This window comes from Neolamprologus brichardi, chromosome 9, assembly GCF_056152115.1.
Source record: "Neolamprologus brichardi isolate AB-2024 chromosome 9, ASM5615211v1, whole genome shotgun sequence".
NCBI lineage: Eukaryota > Metazoa > Chordata > Actinopteri > Cichliformes > Cichlidae > Neolamprologus > Neolamprologus brichardi.
Window position 1 is genome coordinate 21,102,565 of NC_142112.1, and position 22,090 is coordinate 21,124,654.

The following is a 22,090-nucleotide window of genomic DNA, read 5'->3' on the forward strand; positions in this document are numbered from 1 at the left end:
ACGGGGTCACAGCTTGTTCTGCTCCTACATGTACTCACATATGGTTAAACTTTTTTTATTCTATTTAATAATCCCTCCACTGTTCATACTTCATTGAGGGATCGGTTGATAACAAGGTTCAAGTATTTACCAGCTCAACTGAGGTTAATGAGGGTACACTCACACTTAAAGGACCACTGAATCAAAGACATGACTAACTCAGAGCACTGCAGCCCCATATTAGCCACAGATGAAGCTAAGAATGCAGAATGAGTACAGACTGCTTTCCTGGTGATATTTTTTTCCTTTTGTGCTGGAATTACTTTCACATAATGAGCACAAGAAACACATCTGTGACAGAAGAAAAAAAAACCTCTTTAAATAGTGCCTTTTTACACTTGGCTGCACGCATTTCTCAGTACCTAGTTCATTTTTCAGAACTTCCAATGCGGTGAGGAAAACAGCAGTCTGCGAGGAAGAACCCGTGGCTAACCTTTCACTGCCTTACAAATGAGAGGAGTTCATACTGGGTGAAGCACTAGTGCCGATGTGTATTTAGCTGTCATTCTCTACTGTATGTTCGCATGAGCTCTATCAGAGTCGGTTTAAAAGTAAGGTGCGTTATGTATGAGGTGGGTGGTTGGAGTGATGTATGGGCTCGAGGTGGGGGTGGGATCGCATCAGAGATCGGCTGTGAATACTTGTGTACATGTTATATGTTTTTCACTTTGAATACATTTGCAAGAATTTCAAGCAAACTTTCACGTTATCATTACAGGGTATTGTGTGTGGAATTCTGAGATAAAAAAATGATAAAATAATCCATTTTGGAATAAGTTTGTAACATGAGGAAATGTGAATTCTGTATGAAGATGTTAAGATTTTCACTGGGAGTGAGAAGAATGGACAAGAAACAGAGTACATTGAGAGGGGCTACTCAGGTTGAGCGTTTGTAGGTGCAGATTAGGGATTGTGGATATTTTAGACAAGTGTTGTTAATGATGGAGCTGCCAGGCAGGAGTAAAAGAGGAAAACCACAGAGGTCATTCATGCATGTCATAAGGGAGGATACACAGAGGGGTTGGTGTGACAGAGAAAGACGCTAGGGTGAGGTGGAGGCAGATGATCCTCTGTGGTGACCCTAAAGGGAGCAAAAGAATGATTTCATTGTCGTAGCAAATACAAGAAGCTACTGGCAGCTACATTTAATACATTAATTCTCTGGCTACAGATAGAGCTTTTCAATGTTTGGAAGAAAGAAAAGAAAAGGACAATAACGTGATAGCTTCCTGGTTTGGAAAAATCTGCATTACAAAGTGCAGGTGCAGATTTTAAAGACAGTGGAGACTTCAGAGACCAAAGTGTGCATTAGAAAGTGATTGTGTTGTATTTTCGAACCAGTGAGTGTTGCTCTTCTGCTGTGCAGCCCAGGGGTAACACGAGAAAATGAAACTGACAATATTTTGTATAACAACAATTTAATACAGAAGATGCATTTCTCCCAAAGCAGAAAAAAATACTTCCCCTCGACTTGCAAAGCTACTAAGTGGGGACATCTGATATGTTGCCCACAATGGGAATGAACGTGAAGTGAACAAACAGGACACAGTACGGACAGAAGCCTCGTAACACTCAGGTCGTCAATCACATTCCGATTTGCACCTTGGAGCTTCTCCGTTACATCCTCCAGATTGTAAAACCAACACAGGTAAATTTGGTAAAAATGCATCAGCGTTGGACGATTTGTCATCACAATACAAAGAATTACCATTAAAGTACATCACATGTGATTCTCCGAACAGACCCCGTTTACCCAAAAGTCCTGAAACATTTAAAATTCAGTTTTTCTAGATATCTCACGCCCCGCCCCCTTAATGTTCAGAAACTACACACAGACTGATTAAACAAACACGTAAAATGGATTATTTGGGAGTACAGTGTTATTTCTGGGTTAACTGAAATGCAGCGACAGAAAAAAAGACAAAAGAACAAAAACAAAATTTCCAAAGAAATAGTATTTGAAAAATTGCAACAGAAGAAAACATATATATGTAAAACAGCTGAACTCTACCACCCTGTGGCAGAGGTAAAGATGATCAGAAACAGAACTGTTAAAAAAAAAAAGAAGTTTTTTTTGGTTAGTTTTCTTTTCACAAAGAAAAAAAAAGAAAAAAGTGACAGCTCAGTTTTGGTGACTTCTAAAAACCACAAAAAGCAGCCTTCACATCCAAAAATGTTTTGAGCCTTTGCTCGTAGCCCTGTGAGTGTTTTTCTAGGGTTGTTACACGTTTTCATTTGAAGACATATTTAAATGAGAATTACAATTCACTACAATGATTTTGATCATCCTCCAGCTGGATTTACATCTACATAAGACACATTTGCATTTCTTTCAACCCATTGAACAAAAGCGATTGTCCAGTTTTCCAACTTTTAACAGAAGAAGAATTCATGTTTACACTATTTGCAATCTGGTGTATAGGAGATAATAATGATGAGCAGCAGAAAGAACCCAGCAGCTACACCGATTACGACCACTCGCTCCGTATCTTTTCTACTCCCAGCGTTCATTTATTTCATCCACTTGTTCCCCTTTTCTGTTCGCCCTCGCTCAATCCCATTCTCAGGTCTAATAGTCACTTGAACTGTCTAACGTCCCGGTATAATCACCACAATAAAAAAATCACGGGATAATGGGGTAATTATCTAAGACAATTGGTGCATTTGTTATCAAATAGCACTCAAGTGCACTCATAATGAAGCACTGAGTAAACACAGTTTGGAGTTGAAAGTATTTATTATGCACATGTGCTATACATAGCAAAGTTCCTCTGAAATATAATTAGATTGTCTACACTGTGAATTTGTATGGAAGGCTGTTACTCGCTTGCTGTGTTTCAGAACAGCGTCTACAGACAGACACAAATATGAAGCCGTGCCCCACATATTATGCTTCATAGCATCTGGAACAAAAACTAAAGCATCTGCTCGATTTTGAGACTGATCAACTATTTTAGTTGTGTGAAAGAAGGTGGCCTCAGAGAAACCCTTTATAAAACAGAGCACACTTTAAAAGTCTCTCTCGTTCATCTGTGGCTCCACTGATACCCTTGAAACTTAGAGGTCAAGGGGATTATTTTCATCCTAGCAGGAAGGCAGTCCTGACTGAGGCACACAGGCTCACTGAAGTCATCTGTTATTGCCAAACTCATCAGATGACCACTTTTTTTTTTTTTTTAAACAACACAAAGTAAAAAAAAAACAAAACAACAAACATATGCACGCACACACTCATATACATGCACAAACATCCAAATAAACATTTGCTCTCCTGTGAGAGTTAGGCTGGCAACAATCACTGAGGTTGAACGTAGGAAGGCAGTGCATGGAAAAGGCAAACTGGCATCAGGGATTGATTAAGTGGACCCGCTGTGACTTACAGCGCCGTCCTGTTGGCTGACTTGTGTAGGGGGAGATGCTGTGTAGGGGGGCGGGGCTTCATTTACGCTAGTGGAGTCTCCTCCCTCAGAAATAAGAAGAGTGTTATGGGAGGGCTGCGGGGCGTCGGGCACGTCGCCTTGGGCACACTCGCTGTAGGGAGGGGGCTTCAGGTCGTCCTCTGGAAGGAACAGAGAAGACAGCTTAAGGAAACAGGAAATCATACACACTTGTCCCAGACTGAGCTGCTCAGTTTAGGGATATCAACCGGATAAATGTTTCCCTTACCTTAAATATAATAGAACTATGCACCAAAATAAACTACAAACAAACTGTTCAACCATAACATCCGACAGAAGAAACATAAATCACCTCTAAACATGGGGCTCACGCTCATCACAGGATGAGCTGTAATGTTAGGAAGCTGCAAGGTGTGGGTTTTTTTTTTTTGTGGGCAGGACTTTGACTTTAGTCAGCTGTTTAAAAAAAATCATAAAAAAGATCATAATCTTAATCCTTCCTGCCACTCTCTTTATGGGAGAGGGGAAAAAAAGGTTTCGGTACTTCTCACAGCTTCTCGGTTGAGCTTTTTGAGATGATGAATTTTTACTCATGCTTCATACGGTCACAAAACTTTCATATATTCAATAACAGCGAATGTTAAATTGTGCCGCAGCAGATGCAGGAAACAGGAGTTACACAGTGCTGTGTGGCTGTAACGCCGAATTCAGTGCTTATTATACCTTCATGCAGTGGCACTATTAAAACTGTTGTATTACAGCAACCCAAACGTCCCCTCCCCGGTGTCTCCGATAGGAAAAAAAGATCTGATATGAGGGCGAAATGGAACCAGTCGCATTGTGTAATTACACTGCTGCTGAAATGTCACCATTTCCAGCCTTTGTAACCACATCCTGCTTGTCAGACTCAACTACCACTTCAGATCAAATGAGATGCCATTTGCGAAAGAGGACGCTCTGAAACTTGATACAAAGATTTAAAAGCTGGAGTGGCTAGCTTGTGCCCTCCTACGAAAACACATATTTGCAGCTAATTATGCAAAACAGGAAAAACTGAAAGCAAGTACATTTAAACCCAACTAGAAAAGGGAGAAAATCCCTTTTCTAGTTGAGAGAAGAGTGATTAAGAGTAGCAATATTATTTAAAATTGAAAAACAAAAGTGGGGTAATGGAATTAAAAAACAAAACAATTGGGAAAGAGTCATCAGCTCTCAAAGTGCCAGTCACATGTCCAGTATTTGAGCCTCTGTCAGGAAAAGGGAACTAGGGTCTTTCTTCTCACCTCTTTAGTGTTGCTTTTTCTGGCGCAGTTTAAAACAGTCATCAAAAATGAGTTAACTCACACACAAAAGCAATGCACTTGGACACAACTGAAACAGATGGTTTCATTTTGATGGAGCTACTCTGATAAACAAATCTCCAACTGCAAACCAGCACGTGAACTCATTTTAATTAGGACAGCTCTTTTTAGAGATATAAGTACTATGGAGCACTAAAGGGAACTGGATGAAACTACAGCCGTTATGTGCACAGGCTCTGAAGCAATGCCAAAGCTGATGTGTGTCCCGAGACTTTCTAAAGCTGGCAAACGCTGCTCAGAGCGAAAAACATCATCCGGCAGTTGTCTTCTCTTTTTCAGTTACTTATATCTGAAAAAAGCCACTTCCACTATAAAACTGTCAGCAACAAGCGCTCTGCATCGCAGTAAATGAAACTATGTAATCACAGCGACCACACAGAGTATTCAGTCAGGAAACGTGGTGGACTTTCCCACCATTTCTGTGAATGAAATCGATGTAAATGCAGTTACGGGGGAGGGGGGGGGGGGGGTGTCAGGGAATGTAATTAACGCACAATTCATCTCAAGTACATATGACACAACCACCCTTATGTTGTAGTGAAACCATCACGCTGTGTAATCTGACACTAAACTGCTCAAAGCAGCACCGCAGGTGGAATAGGGGACTCCAGTTAAGCCCTCGTGCCAATCAAATATCTTGTTTTTCTTTACTGGGTGCTGTGAACCAACTTGTTAGTGGATAACGGTCGAGCGCTCTACCCCACAGGATGTTGAAGTACGAGAAGGGGGAAACATTTTGAATGGGGCTCGCTTGCAGGCTAACAACAGGACAAGGAGGCAAAAGATGTGTGTGACTTATTCAGCTTTGTTACCTCCAGATACTGCCTCGTATGGTGGTGGCATGTCGAGCTGGGAGAAGGATGCTGCTGGTGGCAGGGCTGTGGAGGGCTCCTCTAGTGAAAGGTCATCCTGGACACCGTACCAACTAGGCCAGACTGATGTTTGCTACAGGAGGAAGGAAACACAGAGTTAATTACACACATGCACACACAAAAAGCTGAAGCACAATAAAATACACACATACACACTTAGCCGTTAGAGACAGAAATCTATTAGCTAAAGCCAACATCATAACACCGCTAACACTATTAGGAAATGAGCCGCATTAACTTTACTGTACACATCTCCGGAGATGACGCTGCTGCTGGTTATCATAATATTACACTCATGCATCAGCTCTTTTAAACTTTTTGTTTTCTTTTTGCCACAGTCCACGGCTCACAAGTCAAAAACCACCAATGAACAAAGGGCAGAACACAAACAGCCGGGCAGCATTTTCAAAGAATCAAATCATTAATGTTTGACTTCAAACACAGATCACCACCATGGAACGTTTTCCCCCCAAACCCGACAAACCGTTTTCTAAGCCTGTATTTACAGAAAAGAAGAAGCGAGGACATCTGCCAGTTCATTGTATAAACATAACAGCAGTTGTTGCTTACATTACACTAGGCTGGAACGCTTTTAATACACATACAATCATTTCCTTGAAAGAAAGGAGAAATGAGAGAAGACGGGAAAATAGTTGAGATGTTAAAAAATGTCTCTGTTTTAAATGCTTTTTGCAGATTTGTGATACAGCCCACATATGACAAAGAAGTCCGTTTTATTAAGTGACAGATCAGCACCTTTGAATGACGCTTTCAAGCTCTCTTGAACCTGTTGCCCATGTTGGTGATCCAGGTGTACACGCTGTAAGTCGGTGATGACAGACTAATGAGCTTATTAGTTTAATCATCCTGTTGTTGTGGGCGTGATAGGAAATGATGATGAAAGTGAAGCACCGACAGAATAGCTCAAGATAATTACCACACTAATAAGCTACATTAAACTAAACTTGCACAATTATTGTGATCTGTATTTTCCAAATCTAATTAAATGCTTTCATCCAGTACCAGTCCATGGCCCAGGTATTGGGTACCACTTACATAATAGAAACTGTTTATGTAGGCCTAAAAAAAAGAGGACTGAAACCAGTTCATAGCTTATCAAATCATTTGGATTTCTCTCCATGGCCTTTATCTATCAAAAGGTTGGGGTTTTTTGTCCTTTTTTGCCATATTAGTCTCTGAGTGAGTACAGCTGTCCAAGAGGTTTAGCAAGTAGTGCTGCATCATGAAGCTGAGTCGTCTTGGCATTTCTTCAGAAAACTTTCAGGGTACCGGGTTATGGATGACCACAGGGGTCTCCCTGCTGCACATTCCATTAAAATCTAAACAGGGAACATTATATATCCGAGACAGCAGAGGAAACAAAGAAGAGAGAAAGGAAGAAAGAGAGGAACAGGGGGAAAAAAGGAAGGGGAGAAAAAGGGAAAGTGTGGGAGAGGGAACGGGGAAATGCAGAAACTGTGAAACAAATGGAAGATTAGAGAGGAGTGAATAAGCAAAATGAGAATGCTGAGTTCAAGGAGGTATAGCCAGCCGGCAATCTTGTCTTGGACTGCATGTTCCTTCAGTTCAGATAGCACACATAATATCATAATTGGTCTTGGGAAGCCCAAGGTCAAAAGCCTCGGCATTGCTCAGTCTCCCCCGCATCATTTGCTAAATTATTTATTTTATAAATGGGTCACTTCCTGTTGCAAAAGTCCTTCAAACAATACTAAAAATATCCCTCTGTGTGCTCGCTACATGGACGGATAACACCGAAAAATAATTAAAAATCTGGTGAAGATGAATTTCTGTATGTACATTTCCATTTAAATTAATAATCTATTACAAAGCCTGTTTCTAACTTTCCCATTCATGCAGCATTTACAACACCTAACAAGGAGTGAATGTAGCAGTCTGGAGTTAGAAACCGTTGTTAATAATTCTCATTTTGGGGAAGCTCTGAATCATGGAGATTGCTTCCAGGTGTTTTATAGAGGCAGTAAAGCTGAACGGCCCTGGGGAAGGTACAAACACGATGCCTAAACCTGTGGCGTAGCCCACAGAATACAGTTGCTACACGCCGAAGTTGAGGAAAGGCATTATTATTCTAGACGTATCCCTGAGAACATCAACAGAAACACAGGCAAATCCAACACGCATTTCAAGGGGATCATAAAACAGAAGGCTGCCTTTAATAGCTAATTTTAAAATGAGCATGAAAAGCACGTGTTTCGGCAAGACATGAGAGGTTTCAAAGCAAACTATGAAAGCCATTCTGCTGGCTGGATAAACAGCCTGAATAAACCATGTAAACTAATCACAATCTCAAGCAAATTAAACATTTGAGACTACCTCCTCCCAATACATCTCATGAATAGTTTGTAAATGGTAGGATCTTAAAAAAGGTTTTTCAAGACAATCATTTAAATTACTCCCTGTGTTTGCGTTTCGCTTTAATGGGTTTTGCACAACAGTTCTCACAGAGACGGTGGGGGGAAAAAGCTCCAGATCAACGAAAACCCCCACATACATTCAAACCAGAATGTGTTCCTATTAATGGACGACCACAAACTTGCTCAGTATGACACTAAAAGTGAAATGCTGCCTATCGAAGTAAAAGTGACTCGACTGGAAACCGCATGCCTTCTCGAGAAAGCAAATAACTCCCCTGCAAAAAAAGAAAAAAGAAAGTAACACAACCGCGACCTTATTTGACTGTCTCTTTCTCACTCAGCTCCAGTCTCTCAGCCAGCATGAGGAGGTCCTCTTCACTGTGAACACCCTTGAACTTTTGTGTATAAAGTCACTTCCTCTAAGGTGTGAAACCACTTCAGAAGTTCACAGCCGGATTTTTGCGCTGTGAGGTGCAAGTTCATGTGTGTTGGAGGTTCTGCACTTACGCTCTGTCTCTCACACATCTGATGGAGGTAGGCCCTTCCTCCAACAATGACTATCTGAGCATTGCGTGGGTTGCTCAGGTATGCTGCCAGTTGCCTCTGTCTCGACCGGTACCAGCACACATAGAAAAATATCTTTATGACAATGAATATAATGACAACTCTGTAAAGGACACAAAAGAATGAAAGGGAGGGTTGATCAGATTCAAGGATCAGTTTTAAGCTCCGTATTTAATTAACGAAAAATACATACAATATACTCACATGTACCAGTATAGCTCCATTATTGTGAGATGTTAATTATTAAGCAGAGAGTCTCATAGCTGAGGAAGAAGATTGCAGATTCCTGCCCAAAGAAAAAGGAAAAACTTCCACTTAAAGCAATTTTTAACTCATTTTTCACCAAGGCTATTCAACCAAAAAGAAAAAAAATCCATCGCACTGTCTTAACTAATCATTGACAATTTCACATGGAATGTGTAACCCTCAAGCCGCTATCCACACAGAGCACTTTTATGCAACTTAAAAAAAGATGGTGAGTTCAACACGGCGGTTTCTCAGTTAGTATAGCTTCCTGGTCTAGTAAAAGCAGACACAAGAACGAAACTTACTCTGTAGCGACAAGTCGGTCTTCTTGATTAGCTGACGAGGTGTGCCATTCCCTCAAGCGTCTTCGGGGATGTGATGAGAGTGGAGCTCCGTGAGTCAGATGAGGCTACGGCTAGTTTAGAGCTAGCAGGCCATAACAACAACAACAACAGGAACAGCAGCAGCCGTACACTATTTACCCACACCGCAAGCAAAACAACGACGGAAACTGGGCTGCTTGGTGAGCATACCTTCCTGCTCTTACATACAAGTTCATAAGCTAGTTACTACAACAGGTACACGCTGGCTTAACCCTGGAGAAACAACTAAACTAGTCCTACAGAGTTTTAGCTAGCTCTGACTGACTGAGCACGCCCCTGTGTTCAGCGATGCCTTCGCTTTCACAGTGGGCGGTGTTCAAATGTTCACAGGGTTCCTGTCTTCGTGCTTCCCGTAAACTGCCCCATCTTGGGAACAAATTATTGGACCCAGTTATTATAATTAATCGCGTAAATTTCCCCGTTCAAGTGTTGTCTGTTTGAAACAGCACTTATTTAGAGTCGAGTAGCATCAAGCTAATTCGTGTTCGGTATGCGAACCAGAAACGTTATCTTGGGTACGTTCATGGTTTATAATTTTTAATTATTAAAAACCCAACAACTTTTAACCCCTTCATAAAAAAGAAACACCTAAATCTGTCTGTTTTTTAGATGATTTACAGACGTGTAATATAAAGCTACGAGACTCATGTCTCAGCAGCAGCACTGACGCAGAAACAGTAATAAAAAGCGACATTTCCAAGATAACTGCTACAACGATTTACTGGGGGTCCATCACAAATTCCACTATTTCCGAGGGTCATGGAACGTAGCACGAGTCCTAGGGACGATTGGGTACACATGGGATACAGTATTACACAAGAATGAGATCAGTGCAAATATTTGGAAGCATAAACCCATTAAACGCGAGATTTATAGAGGTTTTTATTCGTGCTGACCTCCAGCAACAGTATCTCGGACGTAAGAAGATCGAAGCTGTTAATCAAACTTTGTTCCCTTGATAGAAAAATGCATATATACTTTGGATAAACTGGATTTACGAAACGCCTCTTGCTGTAACTCGGTGAAATATAAATATTTTCTGTTTTTGCTCAATAGATAGGCTCGGTACCAAATTATAGGGTGATAAAAAGCTTTATGGATATATGACCGCCTCTGAAAGCCTAAGGGAACATTTAATGGTCTGGTTTGTCTCTAATTATTCCCTGCTTTTGCTTTTGTTTTTTATCCTGTTTAATCTAGGCCTGTGACATTAGCACTGTTTTGAAGTTAAAAATAATAGAGGAAAAACAGACACAATTCAAAGCAATCTTGCTAGCCATTGCTTAAAATGAGACATTAAGTTGAGACAAGTTTTAATATTGGTTTATTATTACGGTTTCCACATTCTATATGGAAAATACCTGCAAAAATGTAAAAAAGGGCATGTCATGCAGTACATAGCTCAATGCGTTACCTCCATCTAGTGGTGACTGTTTCATACTTCATTTCTAAAAATGTAATTCTGTACACAACACATAAACTAAACTTGACAGGAAAGCATCCATAATATTTTCTAGACCTGTATTTTATTCATATAAAAAAAGAGCTTAACATGTAAAAGATGTGTTAAATTGTCATTGGACCTTACACCCCAAAAACAACTTACAAATGAAAGAAGAATTGTAGCTCCAATGAAAATTATCTCTACAATAAACAAGAGCACTCGAGAGAGACAAAGGCTACGCTAAAACATGGTTGCTTTATGATGTTTTATTACAACAAGCTCACATCAGCCTGGTTTTATTAAACTTGCTAATTTTAGCCGGCTTTTAATACACACTGACGACAGCCTGGTTTTATTACAGCACCCTGATGTGTGACCTTTGACCTTGAAGCATTACATACTAAAATTGTGTATTTTTATTATCTTTATCCATATGATTGGAGTAAAACTGGCTTAAACCTTTGGCTGTACAAGCTATAGAAACCTGAGATTTTAAGATATAGTTATGCAGTGTGTGAGTTTGTAAAAATTTATGGGGTCATTGTAACGCTGTAGGGCATTGTACTGAAAAAGTTAATAAGTGTGTTGTAGAGCTCTGTCCATGTGCTTTCATATGAAGTATTACTCAATATAGTTCCTTGAATTCCCCCCCGCCCAAAGATTAACTTTGACCTTGGAGGGCTTACAATGAAGGTCCCCCAATGAAGGTCTAATCTATTGTTGAGAAGTTTGAAGCCAAAGTATAGTGGGTAATATAAAGTTTTTACTGAAGTTCACATTTGATGTGAACTAAAATTAAAACAGCTTAAGCTGCTATTGGTATCTACCATCGAACAAGATTTGAAAATGATATCTTGAAAACTGACTGCTAACGACAAACAGAACTTATTACATACTTCCTTCCCTGGGAGGGTCCAAAACACACACACACGCCGCTTCAGTTGTATGTTTGTTCCCAAGTGTTTTATTTTATTCAAATTTAAGATATTATTTCAAAATCAAGATCACAATCAAGTAAAAAACCAAACATTTATAAATTAGTAGCACGGGGCCATGTGATCCTTTGATCTCTGCTTTGCAAGGCTCTACACCAAAGCTGTAATTGTTTAACAGCCTCTGACATTATGTGAAGGTGAATTCTCCAGCTGTTTTGTCCAGCAACACATCTAACACACACTCCTCATGCTTCCATAGCGCTGAATCACACATCTACGGTCCTTATCGGTTATCTTCCACAATTATAGTCCGTCTTGGGTAGACATCCATGTCCACAAATATATAACGAAACTCATATTTTCCAGTTTCAGGATTCTGTAAAATCAACAACAAGAAAACTGGTTGATTAAACACGTAAAAAAACATCAGCGATGTGACGGCCATCACATATGAAACTAGGTAAAGCTTTAGGAATACACACAGTGCCACTTACTGGGGATTTACGCTTCAGTGTGAAATCTACCCATTGAAGCAGTTTTGTAACTGCAAAATCCTCTGAAACTCTATGACATAACCTGACATGCACCTGAATCTAACTACACGTCACAGCCCGCAACCACTGTGATTGGTCTGTCCAGTACAGCCGATTTCTTCTGTGCATTTTTTGGGAATACTTTTTTACCACGTTTTTTTAATTTAACTGTGAGAGAACAACAATCACTGCCTCAATATGGGGAATAATAATTACAACATCAACATAAACTTACCCGTAATACACCGCACAAGCATAAATGCTGGCAACAATGAGCCTACGATAGGTAGGTTACATTGTAGGCCCCTCAAAAGCATCTTTTCCACTAGCACCTACTCAGCTTATCTCAATTTGAAAATTACTCAATTTTCTATTAGATGGTAGTACTTGTTACTAGGTACTTTTTGAATACCTATTAGTCTGGATTTCCAAGCGAGCTGAGTCAAGCTGAAAATATGACATCAATAGACCGCAAGCCACTGATTGAGCAGAGGGTGACATCACTGGGTGAGTCATGAGAGCAACTCCTTCATAAGAACACAAACCAACAGCGTGGTCCAATGATGAGATGCAGAGTTTAAGCATCAGTTTGGTAGCAGGTAAACAATTAGCTCAATGCCCTCCTGTGTCAGAGGTGTGTAGAGGGGTGGTGCAGCGGGCTCGGGGGAAATGGCAGGGTGGCTGGCTAATTATGCTCTCCCTAGTTAGTGATGCCAGGACCTGGAGTGAGGAGTGCAGTGCTGGTTCACACCTCCATTTTTGCATTGTGTTTGTGTCACATACAAATAACGCCAGGGGACTTCCAGGTCGCCTTGCTACAACGACCCCACCTACATCGAGGTGGTACTCAAATATGATTGAAGATGACCGAAACTGAATAGAGCAGAGTCGAGTTGAGTAGGTGCTAGTGAAAAGACACAAAACATTCACCGCAGAAGTGTCAGTCAGTGCTTGTGCTGTATTTCATAAGCTGGCTTTTGAGTGGCAGAATACCAACCTCTTTAGACTCTGTATGCACTGTCCCCTTCACTCCCGGCTCTGAGCCCTCAATGTAAAACTTAAGTCTCATATGCTTCATTCCATCCTTCAGGTACTCGATATGACTGAGGAGAAGAGACAAAGACTGCCATTATACATGTTAAGGCTACCTTAACTAAAAGTGGGCTTTGTTGCTGAACTTGTTTGACTAATTAACAAAGCACCAACCTGACTTGCTGCCTCCTTCCTCGACGGGTGGTCTCCCCGTAACATTTGATTGGCTCACCAAATGCACCAATTACCTACATTTTCAATAAACAAGAAACTTTTTATATGACCTCATAAGATCATCAAGAGGACCTTAAATACTGAACTGTAACATTGTTAGCCTGGCCTCATGTTTGACAGTCACTAATATCGTTCATACCTCTGGGTGTGACTTGACTTTATCGAAGGCTCTCCCATACACTTTATTTGGACTCGCGGATGCAAACAGCTCTTGGAACACCACATACAGCAGCCCACCTGACAACACACACAGACGTCATTTCAAACAGGATGATGAATTGCCTGGTTTACGACTGCGGCTTTTTAATTCCGCTGTATTCACCTGTCACTCCAAGCCCGATGAGTACCACGATCAGGTAGGTGAAGTCCCTGCCAGCTTCTTTCACTGGAAGGCATTCAATGTGGAGGGTTATTATGCAACAGCTGTGCATAGTTTTCATTTATATTAGCAAAGTTAGAATCTCTCTAATAAAGGCAAGTGTTTGTTCAGTTATTCAGTAAATAAACTCCTGGGTCATTTTAAGATATTTCCTCTGCTGCTGGTGATAATCAGAGCGATTGGTTTATAACCATATATGATTATAAATACAATAATCACGTATATTTTAGTCCCAAAACTGCTGCTGCAGTGGAATAAATCATTGCTTGGTTAAATATAGTACATTTTCTCCACAGTGCCTACGGACAAACCCTAATCGTTTGCTTTGAAAATAGCAGGCTATCATGAAACTACGCTCCTAATATCCGAGTATATATATGAGCACGACTTATATCCTTTTTATTTCCTCGCCTTGCATACCTTTTTGTGCAGCTGAAGGCTTTGGACTCCCACTCTGGTACTTGGACACTGACCTGTCTCGGTCCTCGGGGCTGCTTTTATTTCTGGCTGTAAAGTCGAGACAAATACCCCGCCGTCTGTGTGTTTGTATTAAGCAGCTTAGCACAGGTGAATTAGCCTCTAGTCCACTGTGGAAGGCCAGTCTTGATAATGTTGACACTCTCCTGTGCGTATGGATAAGCACGTTGACCTGTGGTGCTCTGTGCTGCAGATTTCGGTGCAGGACCTTCAAAACCTGAATATAAGCCATGATTTGATTTGAGCAAGCCACTGCTAGCAGCTTCCCAATATCGCAAAACTACACTAACAAGCCTACTGTGTGCTAAGTAAACAAAACGGACACAGCACTAAACTAACCCAAAATACTGGGCAACCGGACTGGTTAAAGTCAGTCGCCGGATTTGTGCTTCACCGGCGCACAATATTGCCGTCACTCACCGTTAAAGCGACGGCGCAGCAATGAAACGTCACTCGCTCTTCATCGTCGTCTACAGCGAAAACGTCTTCAACAAAATAAAATAAAAAGTTCCCAAAAAATCTTTAAGAAAAAAAAAAAATACAGTTACAACTAGAGAATGCATTTCCTGGAGAAATTGCAGTGCGAATGCTGATACGTGAATATTTGTTTGTTTTTTAAGGTCAAATCCTGTAATTGCTGAAATATTTGGGAAGCTTGTTAAATTTAACTGACATGCACCAAATCTTTCACCTATAAGCCAAAGTGCAGAACTATTAAAAGCTGAAGTTCACACACAAGACGAAGTTTCAAAGTTGGAAAGTAACTGAATATCTTCAAAATGTACAGTAATGACCAAAGAAAATTTAGAGTCAGAAAAAAAAATCTAAATGAATATTAAAATCTCATATTCTTTAAATCACTTTAAGAATGGAATTATGTTTTTTAAAGGTCTAAACACAAGAATCTCAAATAAAAAAAATATTTGCAAAACATCTGCTGTGTGTGTGTGTCTGTTTCAGCAAGTGAGTGAATTACCACGTAAGAGGGACATCAAATGAGCAGGTAAATTAGTTTTTAATAGTTGTTTTTTTTTTTGTTTTGTTTTTTTTAGATCTGCAGATGTCTTGCTGCAGTCTTCACACAATGGGAAGTAGAGCAGGGCAATATGACCAAAAATATTTATCACGATATACATTTGAAAATTTGCGATAACAATATAACTGACAATATAATTGACACTAGACAAAATACTTTACAACTCCACAACTTTATTAGTGCAAAAAAAAAAAAAAAAATCAATGTATTTTCACTTAAACAAGCAGCTGTTTTTTATGTGCATTAAAGTTATATAAAAATGTAACAGTGCAAATTCCTTGTTGACAGTTTAACCAAAAGGCATTTCTGGTGGCCGACATATCCTCAGCATAACCATGTTAAATATCCACAAAACTTAAAAAGAGCTTATACACACAAAATACGGTAATATGATGTTGAAGCACAGTACGTATCACTCCGCCAGGCTCCTGCCTACGATAGCCGTAATGCTCCGACAATCCATCAAGCTGTGTGGCTTCGTAGCTTAGCAAAGTCGTACTAAAACATTTGACAGATTTTCCAGCGCCGTGTAAGACATAAAATCGTTTCGAGGTCAGTAAACACAACCAGAATTCACACATAAGGCACACGGGATTATAAGGGGCACTGTCGAGTTTTAGAAAAATCAAAGGATTGATTTTAAGTGTGCCGTATTTCCAAACAACACGGTAATACCGACGCCCGCTAGCATGCGCTACCAAAAATAGTGCTTTGTTGTGTATCTGACGGACGAAAGCTAAACCAGTTTCACACCACTGAAGTTGCAGCATTTTTACAAACCAATTCTGGTTCATCAGTTTCATTTAACGATCCACTTTCGCTCTTCTCATTCTGCGTCGCCGCCATGTGCGTATGTAAACAAAGGCACTGAGCACGCGCGTTTTACCCATATTCTATCTCGATATTTCATTTTCCTATGGTTGCCCAAAATTACACCGGTATTACCGTGAACGGTATGATATAGCCCAGCCCTAATGGGAAGTGTATTAATTATGAATGTATTTGTCAGTTTTGGAGGTAAGTTGAATTTATTTGCCACAGACACTGACAAAATCTACTGCAATTTACTCCTGACTCCATGCACTCTGACGTGAACCTTGAAATGCATAATTTCATACTTCAGTTAATGGTTGTCATGTCCAAATGGTCCAAATAGACTCTGGAGCATTAGAAGAAGCTTTAGAGTAATTTTTCAGAAATTAGAAGTACAATAAAAAAAAGGTCAAAACCTCTACTGGGAAATTTGATTGGAACAGGTTTTGATTTTATTCACATATTACACAGCTGTGTTGCTGGCTGAACAGGCTCACGCAAAAGCAATGCCGCGCCTGGCCTATTGTTTAAGTATCATTAAAGTTAGATCTTGTAAAATCTCACCATTAGATGTCAGTAGATTGCAGATTCACTTTTCTTATCCCTCCTAATTCAAGTCTATAAACCAAGCTACAGTAGCTCTGCTAACTCTGGTAATGCTGACTGTCGTTCAGTATATCTTTGTTTAATCTTTTTATTTGCTTTATATTACCCACTATACTTCAAACTTCTCAACAATAGATTAGACCTTCATTGGGGGATCTTCATTGTAAGCCCTCCAAGGTCAAAGTTAATCTTTGGGCGGGGGGGGAATTCAAGGAACTATATTGAGTAATACTTCATATGAAAGCGCATGGACAGAGCTCTACAACACACTTATTTGCTTTTTGGACAAGTGAAGTTACAAAAATCTCTTGAATCATATTTACTTTGGTGGACAGAAAAAAACCTTTGTAGACTGTTTTGGGTAACTTTAGTACAGTGGAACCCCGACGTACGAATACCCCATTTAACGAAAAATTCAAGTTAGGAAGGCACTTAACGGCAATATTTCTGCCCGTGGTACGGCAAAATGACCGTGTAACAAAATCCGCAGGCTCTGATTGGCTGAGCCCACAATGCCTTCCGAATCATGTGACAACCCCTTGGCTTTCGTACTTGCGCTTCGCTGTTCCACTTGAACGACGTATTGTTGTTGCAGTTAGCGATTAGCCTATAGCCTATCGTTCACTCAAAAGGCGCGATGGGTGCTTAGACTTACGAAAAATTTCAACTTACGAAAGACCCTCAGAACAAATTAATTTTGTAAGTCGGGTTGTATTGATTTTTCAACAATAAATTTTCTGCTTTTAGCTGTATTTAGCAACCGAAAATATTATAGTAACACTGAGAAGACAAATCATTAACATTGTGTGGTCAGGTAGAGGTGTAGGTGTTGCTGTCTTAGTTCTCTTTCTGTAACAGAACTTGAAAAAACTGAGTCAGTTGTCCTGACCAGTTCCTGTCTGAGGTTCAGACCATCAAGAACGTAACTATAATATTGAACCTGAAGTATGATCTTCCTACCTACCAGGGAACCGCTGTGGGTTCAACTCCTCCTGCTGAGCTCATAGAGCAGCAACTCACCAGTCCAGAGACAGAGTGGTGGTGTAGATGCATCACTTTCATCACTCACTCCTGAACTCCTGTGAAACATAACAAGGCCTCTCTAAACATCAGTAATGTGAGATACATTACTAAGAAAACACGAGAGATATATTACTAAGAAAACATGGCAGTAGGTGTTGGGTCTGCGTTTCCACAGGCCCTGCTAGTTTAGAAACTTATTCTCATTAATGACAGAACGGTCGGAACCCAAGCTCTTGGAGCTGAACGCTCCTCACCTGTCTTCTAACCAACTTCATCTAAGCAGCCTTCCTCGCAGCCTTTTATTTCCAAGACACACAGTTTACACAGCAGTTACAGTACACACAAGCACCTCCCATTGTAAAACCCCCCCTATGGTTACAAAAGACAAGGCTCTGTGTGTGTATGTGTGTGCACGTGTAAGCACGTGTGTGTATGTGTATGCATGTGCGAGAATGTGTTTTGGGGTGCGTTTGTGTGACCTCCTGCTCACCAAAAGGGTAATAAAAGCAGGAAGCTTACCACACAAGAAACAGAACTTCCAGATAGGATGTGCCTATAATAAAACACCTCAGCCTCCCCCACCAACAGAGTGGCTGGAGAGGTGGTAAGAGACAAAGAAATGTCTTTGATCCTATAGTTTGAACTAAGACTTACAAATTTAAGTAACACAATGACAACATTTAACAATTTGACTCCAACAGTAGGTATCCTGGTAATTAATGACCTCATTATTTAGGGTGCTATTATTATTGTTGCTGCAGATTGATTTTCTGTATTTTCTGATTCACCATGTTGCATCTTTTTGCAGGAGTGACTTAAGGATGCCTGTAGGCTTCACTTATCTACTTATATGATAATAAAGACTAGTGTAATGTAGATAAAGTGTTTTCTTTTAATTTTATAACATGAAACTTGCATCAAGTATTTCCATGGTGGCCGTTCTAGAATCCTGCATTAAATAAATAATAAATAAATAAAATAAAAATAAATCTGACTTTAATTTAATCAGACTTTAATAACAGCTCATCTGTACAACAGAAACCATCGAGTTCAGAGTTTTTTTATTTCTGCATTTCGCATTACACAATTTACAAGCAGGATGTAAACACTTTTATTTCTGCTGTTATTATGTTGTTATTATTATGATTGTTGTAATTTGACATTTTAATATGTTTTAAATGAGACAAAATTAAATGTTCACACTTCAGATGTTTTGGTAAATCAAATTTTTTATTTAACTGGTCAATCGTAATTTTTTATGGGTAAGATGTTATAATAACCTGGTTCACTCAGTAACTCTGTCTCCTAAAAATCTTTAATTCAGTTCAATTCAATTCAACGGTATTTACATACAAATAAATTGAACTGAACTGAATTAAAGAAAAAAACCCAACAATCCCCTACGAGCAAGCACATGGTGGCAGTAGGGAGGAAAAACTACCTTTAAAAAGGTTCAGGGAGGGGCGGTCATCTGCCGTGACCGGTTTGGGGGGGAGGGGGGGGGGGGGTGGAGCCGATGAAAACTTTGTACACAACAAAATATTAAAGCAAATATGCTTGAAATGCATGTTTAGGCACTTTAAGTAACTGTTAATATTTCGTTGTATATTACTGTGATTTTATAGGAGATGGAGTTGAAGTCAATTAAGTGAATGGTCTCAAAAACCAGTTGCACTTCTTTTTCTTTTTTAGTTTTTCTTCTGGCATGTTGTCATCTCGGGCCTCTGGATTTTCTTGTTTGGTAGAACTGGCCTCCTCTTGTTCTTGCTGATTCTCCTGGAGTGTCTCGGCTTGGGCTGGAGAATTTTCTGGATTGTTAACACTGGCCTCTTTTTCTGAACTTGACTGATGTGTTGTCTCTTTTTGGGGAGGAGAATGATCTTGATTGGCGATGTTGGACTCGGTTTCTTGCTTTTTTTCTTGTCTCTTGCAGAGACTGCAAAGACTCCTGATGATCTTTTCTTCTTCTGTTTACCTGAGCTGGTTTCGCATTGTTGTGTTCTCCTGGTTTTGCTTCTCTACGATTTCGAGGTAGGAAGCTTTGGTTTTTTCCAGCTCTTCTTTTAAGTTTTGCACCTCCAAATCATTTTTCTCACAAAGAGTCTCACTGGAGCAGAGTTTGGCTTTGAGTTTGGCGAACTCACAGCTGTCTCTTTGTTCCTGTTCTTTGCGCTTTGCAACTTCCTCTTCTAGAGTTTTCTGAGTTTTGAGGATTTGCTCACGGAGTTGTTCGATCTCTTCCTACTGTTTTTTACATTGGACCTCCAACTCAGCTTCTCGAATGGTTTTCATGTCTGTAGAGTCTGTGTGTGAAACTTCTGTAATTTGTGTTGAAGTGTCCACACTCAGCTCTGCAGCTGTCACAGCTGTCTTTAACAGGAGCTGCATTCACCACAGGGGTGAAGTTCTCCTCGGGTCTGTTTCTGCAAGCCTGTTCCAGTTGTTGTTGGAGCTCAAGAATGTTTTTTTCAGCACTTTCTCTGCAGCACTTTAGCTGCAGGCGAAGCCAATCATTCTGTGTTTTAGGTTTGTGGTTTGCAGCTGTCATTTTGTAAAGATTGGTTTTGCACATGTGCTGAGCCTCCTGCAGGAGGAATCTCAGTGCACCCACTTCATCAGTCTCATTATATGGACGTCTGCCATCATTTGGTATTAAGTGAGGATTAGGCTGTGGTTGAGATGGCCCATCATTGGTTCTAAGGTCATGATTAGGCTGATGTTGCAGATGCCCTTGATTCGGTAAAAACTGTGCATTGCGCCAATGTTGCCCAGGCCCATTATTGGGTTTAAAGTGGGCATTGGACTGATGTGGCCAAGGCCCTTGATTGGGTCTAGGGCTTCTCGCTCTGGGGTTTGGTTTTGCATTTTTCTGCATTCTTTTTATTTTCACCCTTTGGTTTGGCAGCGTCAGATGGAATCACCTCATTTGGTGCCTGGTTTTTCCCTCTTGGGTTTGGGTTTGCTGCATCGCTCTTGAGTTAGGGCGGACAGCAGCCAATGAGGTCCCTTCCTGGGGATCAAGGTTTTGCTGCATACGTTGCATTCTTCTAGTCTTCGGTCTTACAATGTCCAATCTATTTGATCAGGGTTTGGGTTTGGGTTTACATGCATACACTGAACATTTCAAATCTTTTTCCTAAAAGTTGGCTCGTGTGTGTAGCCTGTCTTGTTAATGATTTTACTGAGTGGGCTGAGGCCAATGAAACAGAACATCTCCTCGGTAGATCCTGCAGTTGATGGCGACTGTTCTCCTGGCTTTAAATTAGCCCGTGTTGTTCCCCGCACCCCCCACTGATTTTGTGATGAAGGTTCTTTCGGTCCTGTTGATCTTGTACAGTTCTAGCCATTCCAGGATCCATGTCAGGGACATTGACTCATCTCGTTCAGTTGTTGGTATTTGCTCTTGCTCAGATCTCTTCTCTGTGTGCTGACAGACATCTGCTCTCAGTGTGTCGTTCGCGCTCACAACATCTCTGCTCCGTGCACGCTCAACTCTCTGTATACCGTTATAAGTGTGCCACAGAACCAATCACAGATGTGGATGCAAAAATTCTGGTTGGCTGTTACAGTCTCCAATCAGCTCGCTAGCTACTGCATTCCGGAAACACGGTCCAGAATGTAGCCAATACTAACCGAAAGTCCATTTTCGGTTAGTATTTTTAATAATTTTATTTTAAAATATATATATATTTTAAGACCATTGTTGGTTTTAATCTAGTCTAAACCAAACCACTCCACTGGATTTAGCTACATTCTGGACCGTGTTTCCGGAAAGAGCAAGAGCAAATGCCAACAACTGAGCAAGAGGGACTGTTATTGTGTGTGTGTATATGGATAATAGCAAACACTGAAATACATTTCTGGCACGCAGAAATGAATTTTGTTAGCTCAAATTAAACTTTTCTTCACTCAAAAAAATGTTCTCCTCAAAATTCAACATTTGCGCTTGCATTTTTTTTTAACGTGCGCTCAGAATCGAGGCACAAAAATAATGCCATAGGTTTCTGCCAATGTGGCAGTTGGTCTACTCACTGAAACAAAGACACCCATTAAAAAATTTGAAACTGGTGAAGAAAGCTTGGATCTTAAACTGGAAGTGAAGAAAAACTATAAAAGATATTGAAAAGATAATTAAAAGCTGAATAGTTCAATGCCTTGGCATCGTTTTAAAGTTTGAATGGTGTCTTTAGGTGCACATATGTGGAAGCAGTTAGAGTTGAAAGAGGAGTACATTGAATGAGAATATGAAGAGTCTGCCAATTGAAATACATTATACATTTTTGTTGAATAAAGTTTAAAATCTTTAAAAAAATCTAAAA

The 22,090-nt window shown here is 40.2% G+C and overlaps 2 protein-coding genes across 2 annotated transcripts; both read right to left on the reverse strand.

The window, feature by feature from the left end:
- Positions 1–1,438: 1,438 nt before the first annotated feature.
- Positions 1,439–9,733, reverse strand: LOC118454479 (uncharacterized). The gene is made up of 5 exons (XM_035909451.2): positions 9,182–9,733; positions 8,835–8,916; positions 8,574–8,733; positions 5,611–5,743; positions 1,439–3,598 (listed from the first exon to the last, which is right to left on the reverse strand). Exons 2-5 carry the CDS (start codon positions 8,852–8,854, stop codon positions 3,396–3,398), a joined length of 516 nt encoding a protein of 171 aa, XP_035765344.1. The 5' UTR covers positions 8,855–8,916; positions 9,182–9,733; the 3' UTR covers positions 1,439–3,395.
- Positions 9,734–11,644: 1,911 nt separating this feature from the next.
- On the reverse strand, positions 11,645–14,710 carry timm21 (translocase of inner mitochondrial membrane 21). Its single transcript, XM_006794636.3, has 6 exons — positions 14,237–14,710; positions 13,760–13,822; positions 13,577–13,674; positions 13,378–13,451; positions 13,169–13,274; positions 11,645–12,014 (listed from the first exon to the last, which is right to left on the reverse strand). Exons 1-6 carry the CDS (start codon positions 14,523–14,525, stop codon positions 11,922–11,924), a joined length of 723 nt encoding a protein of 240 aa, XP_006794699.1. The 5' UTR covers positions 14,526–14,710; the 3' UTR covers positions 11,645–11,921.
- Positions 14,711–22,090: the final 7,380 nt, after the last annotated feature.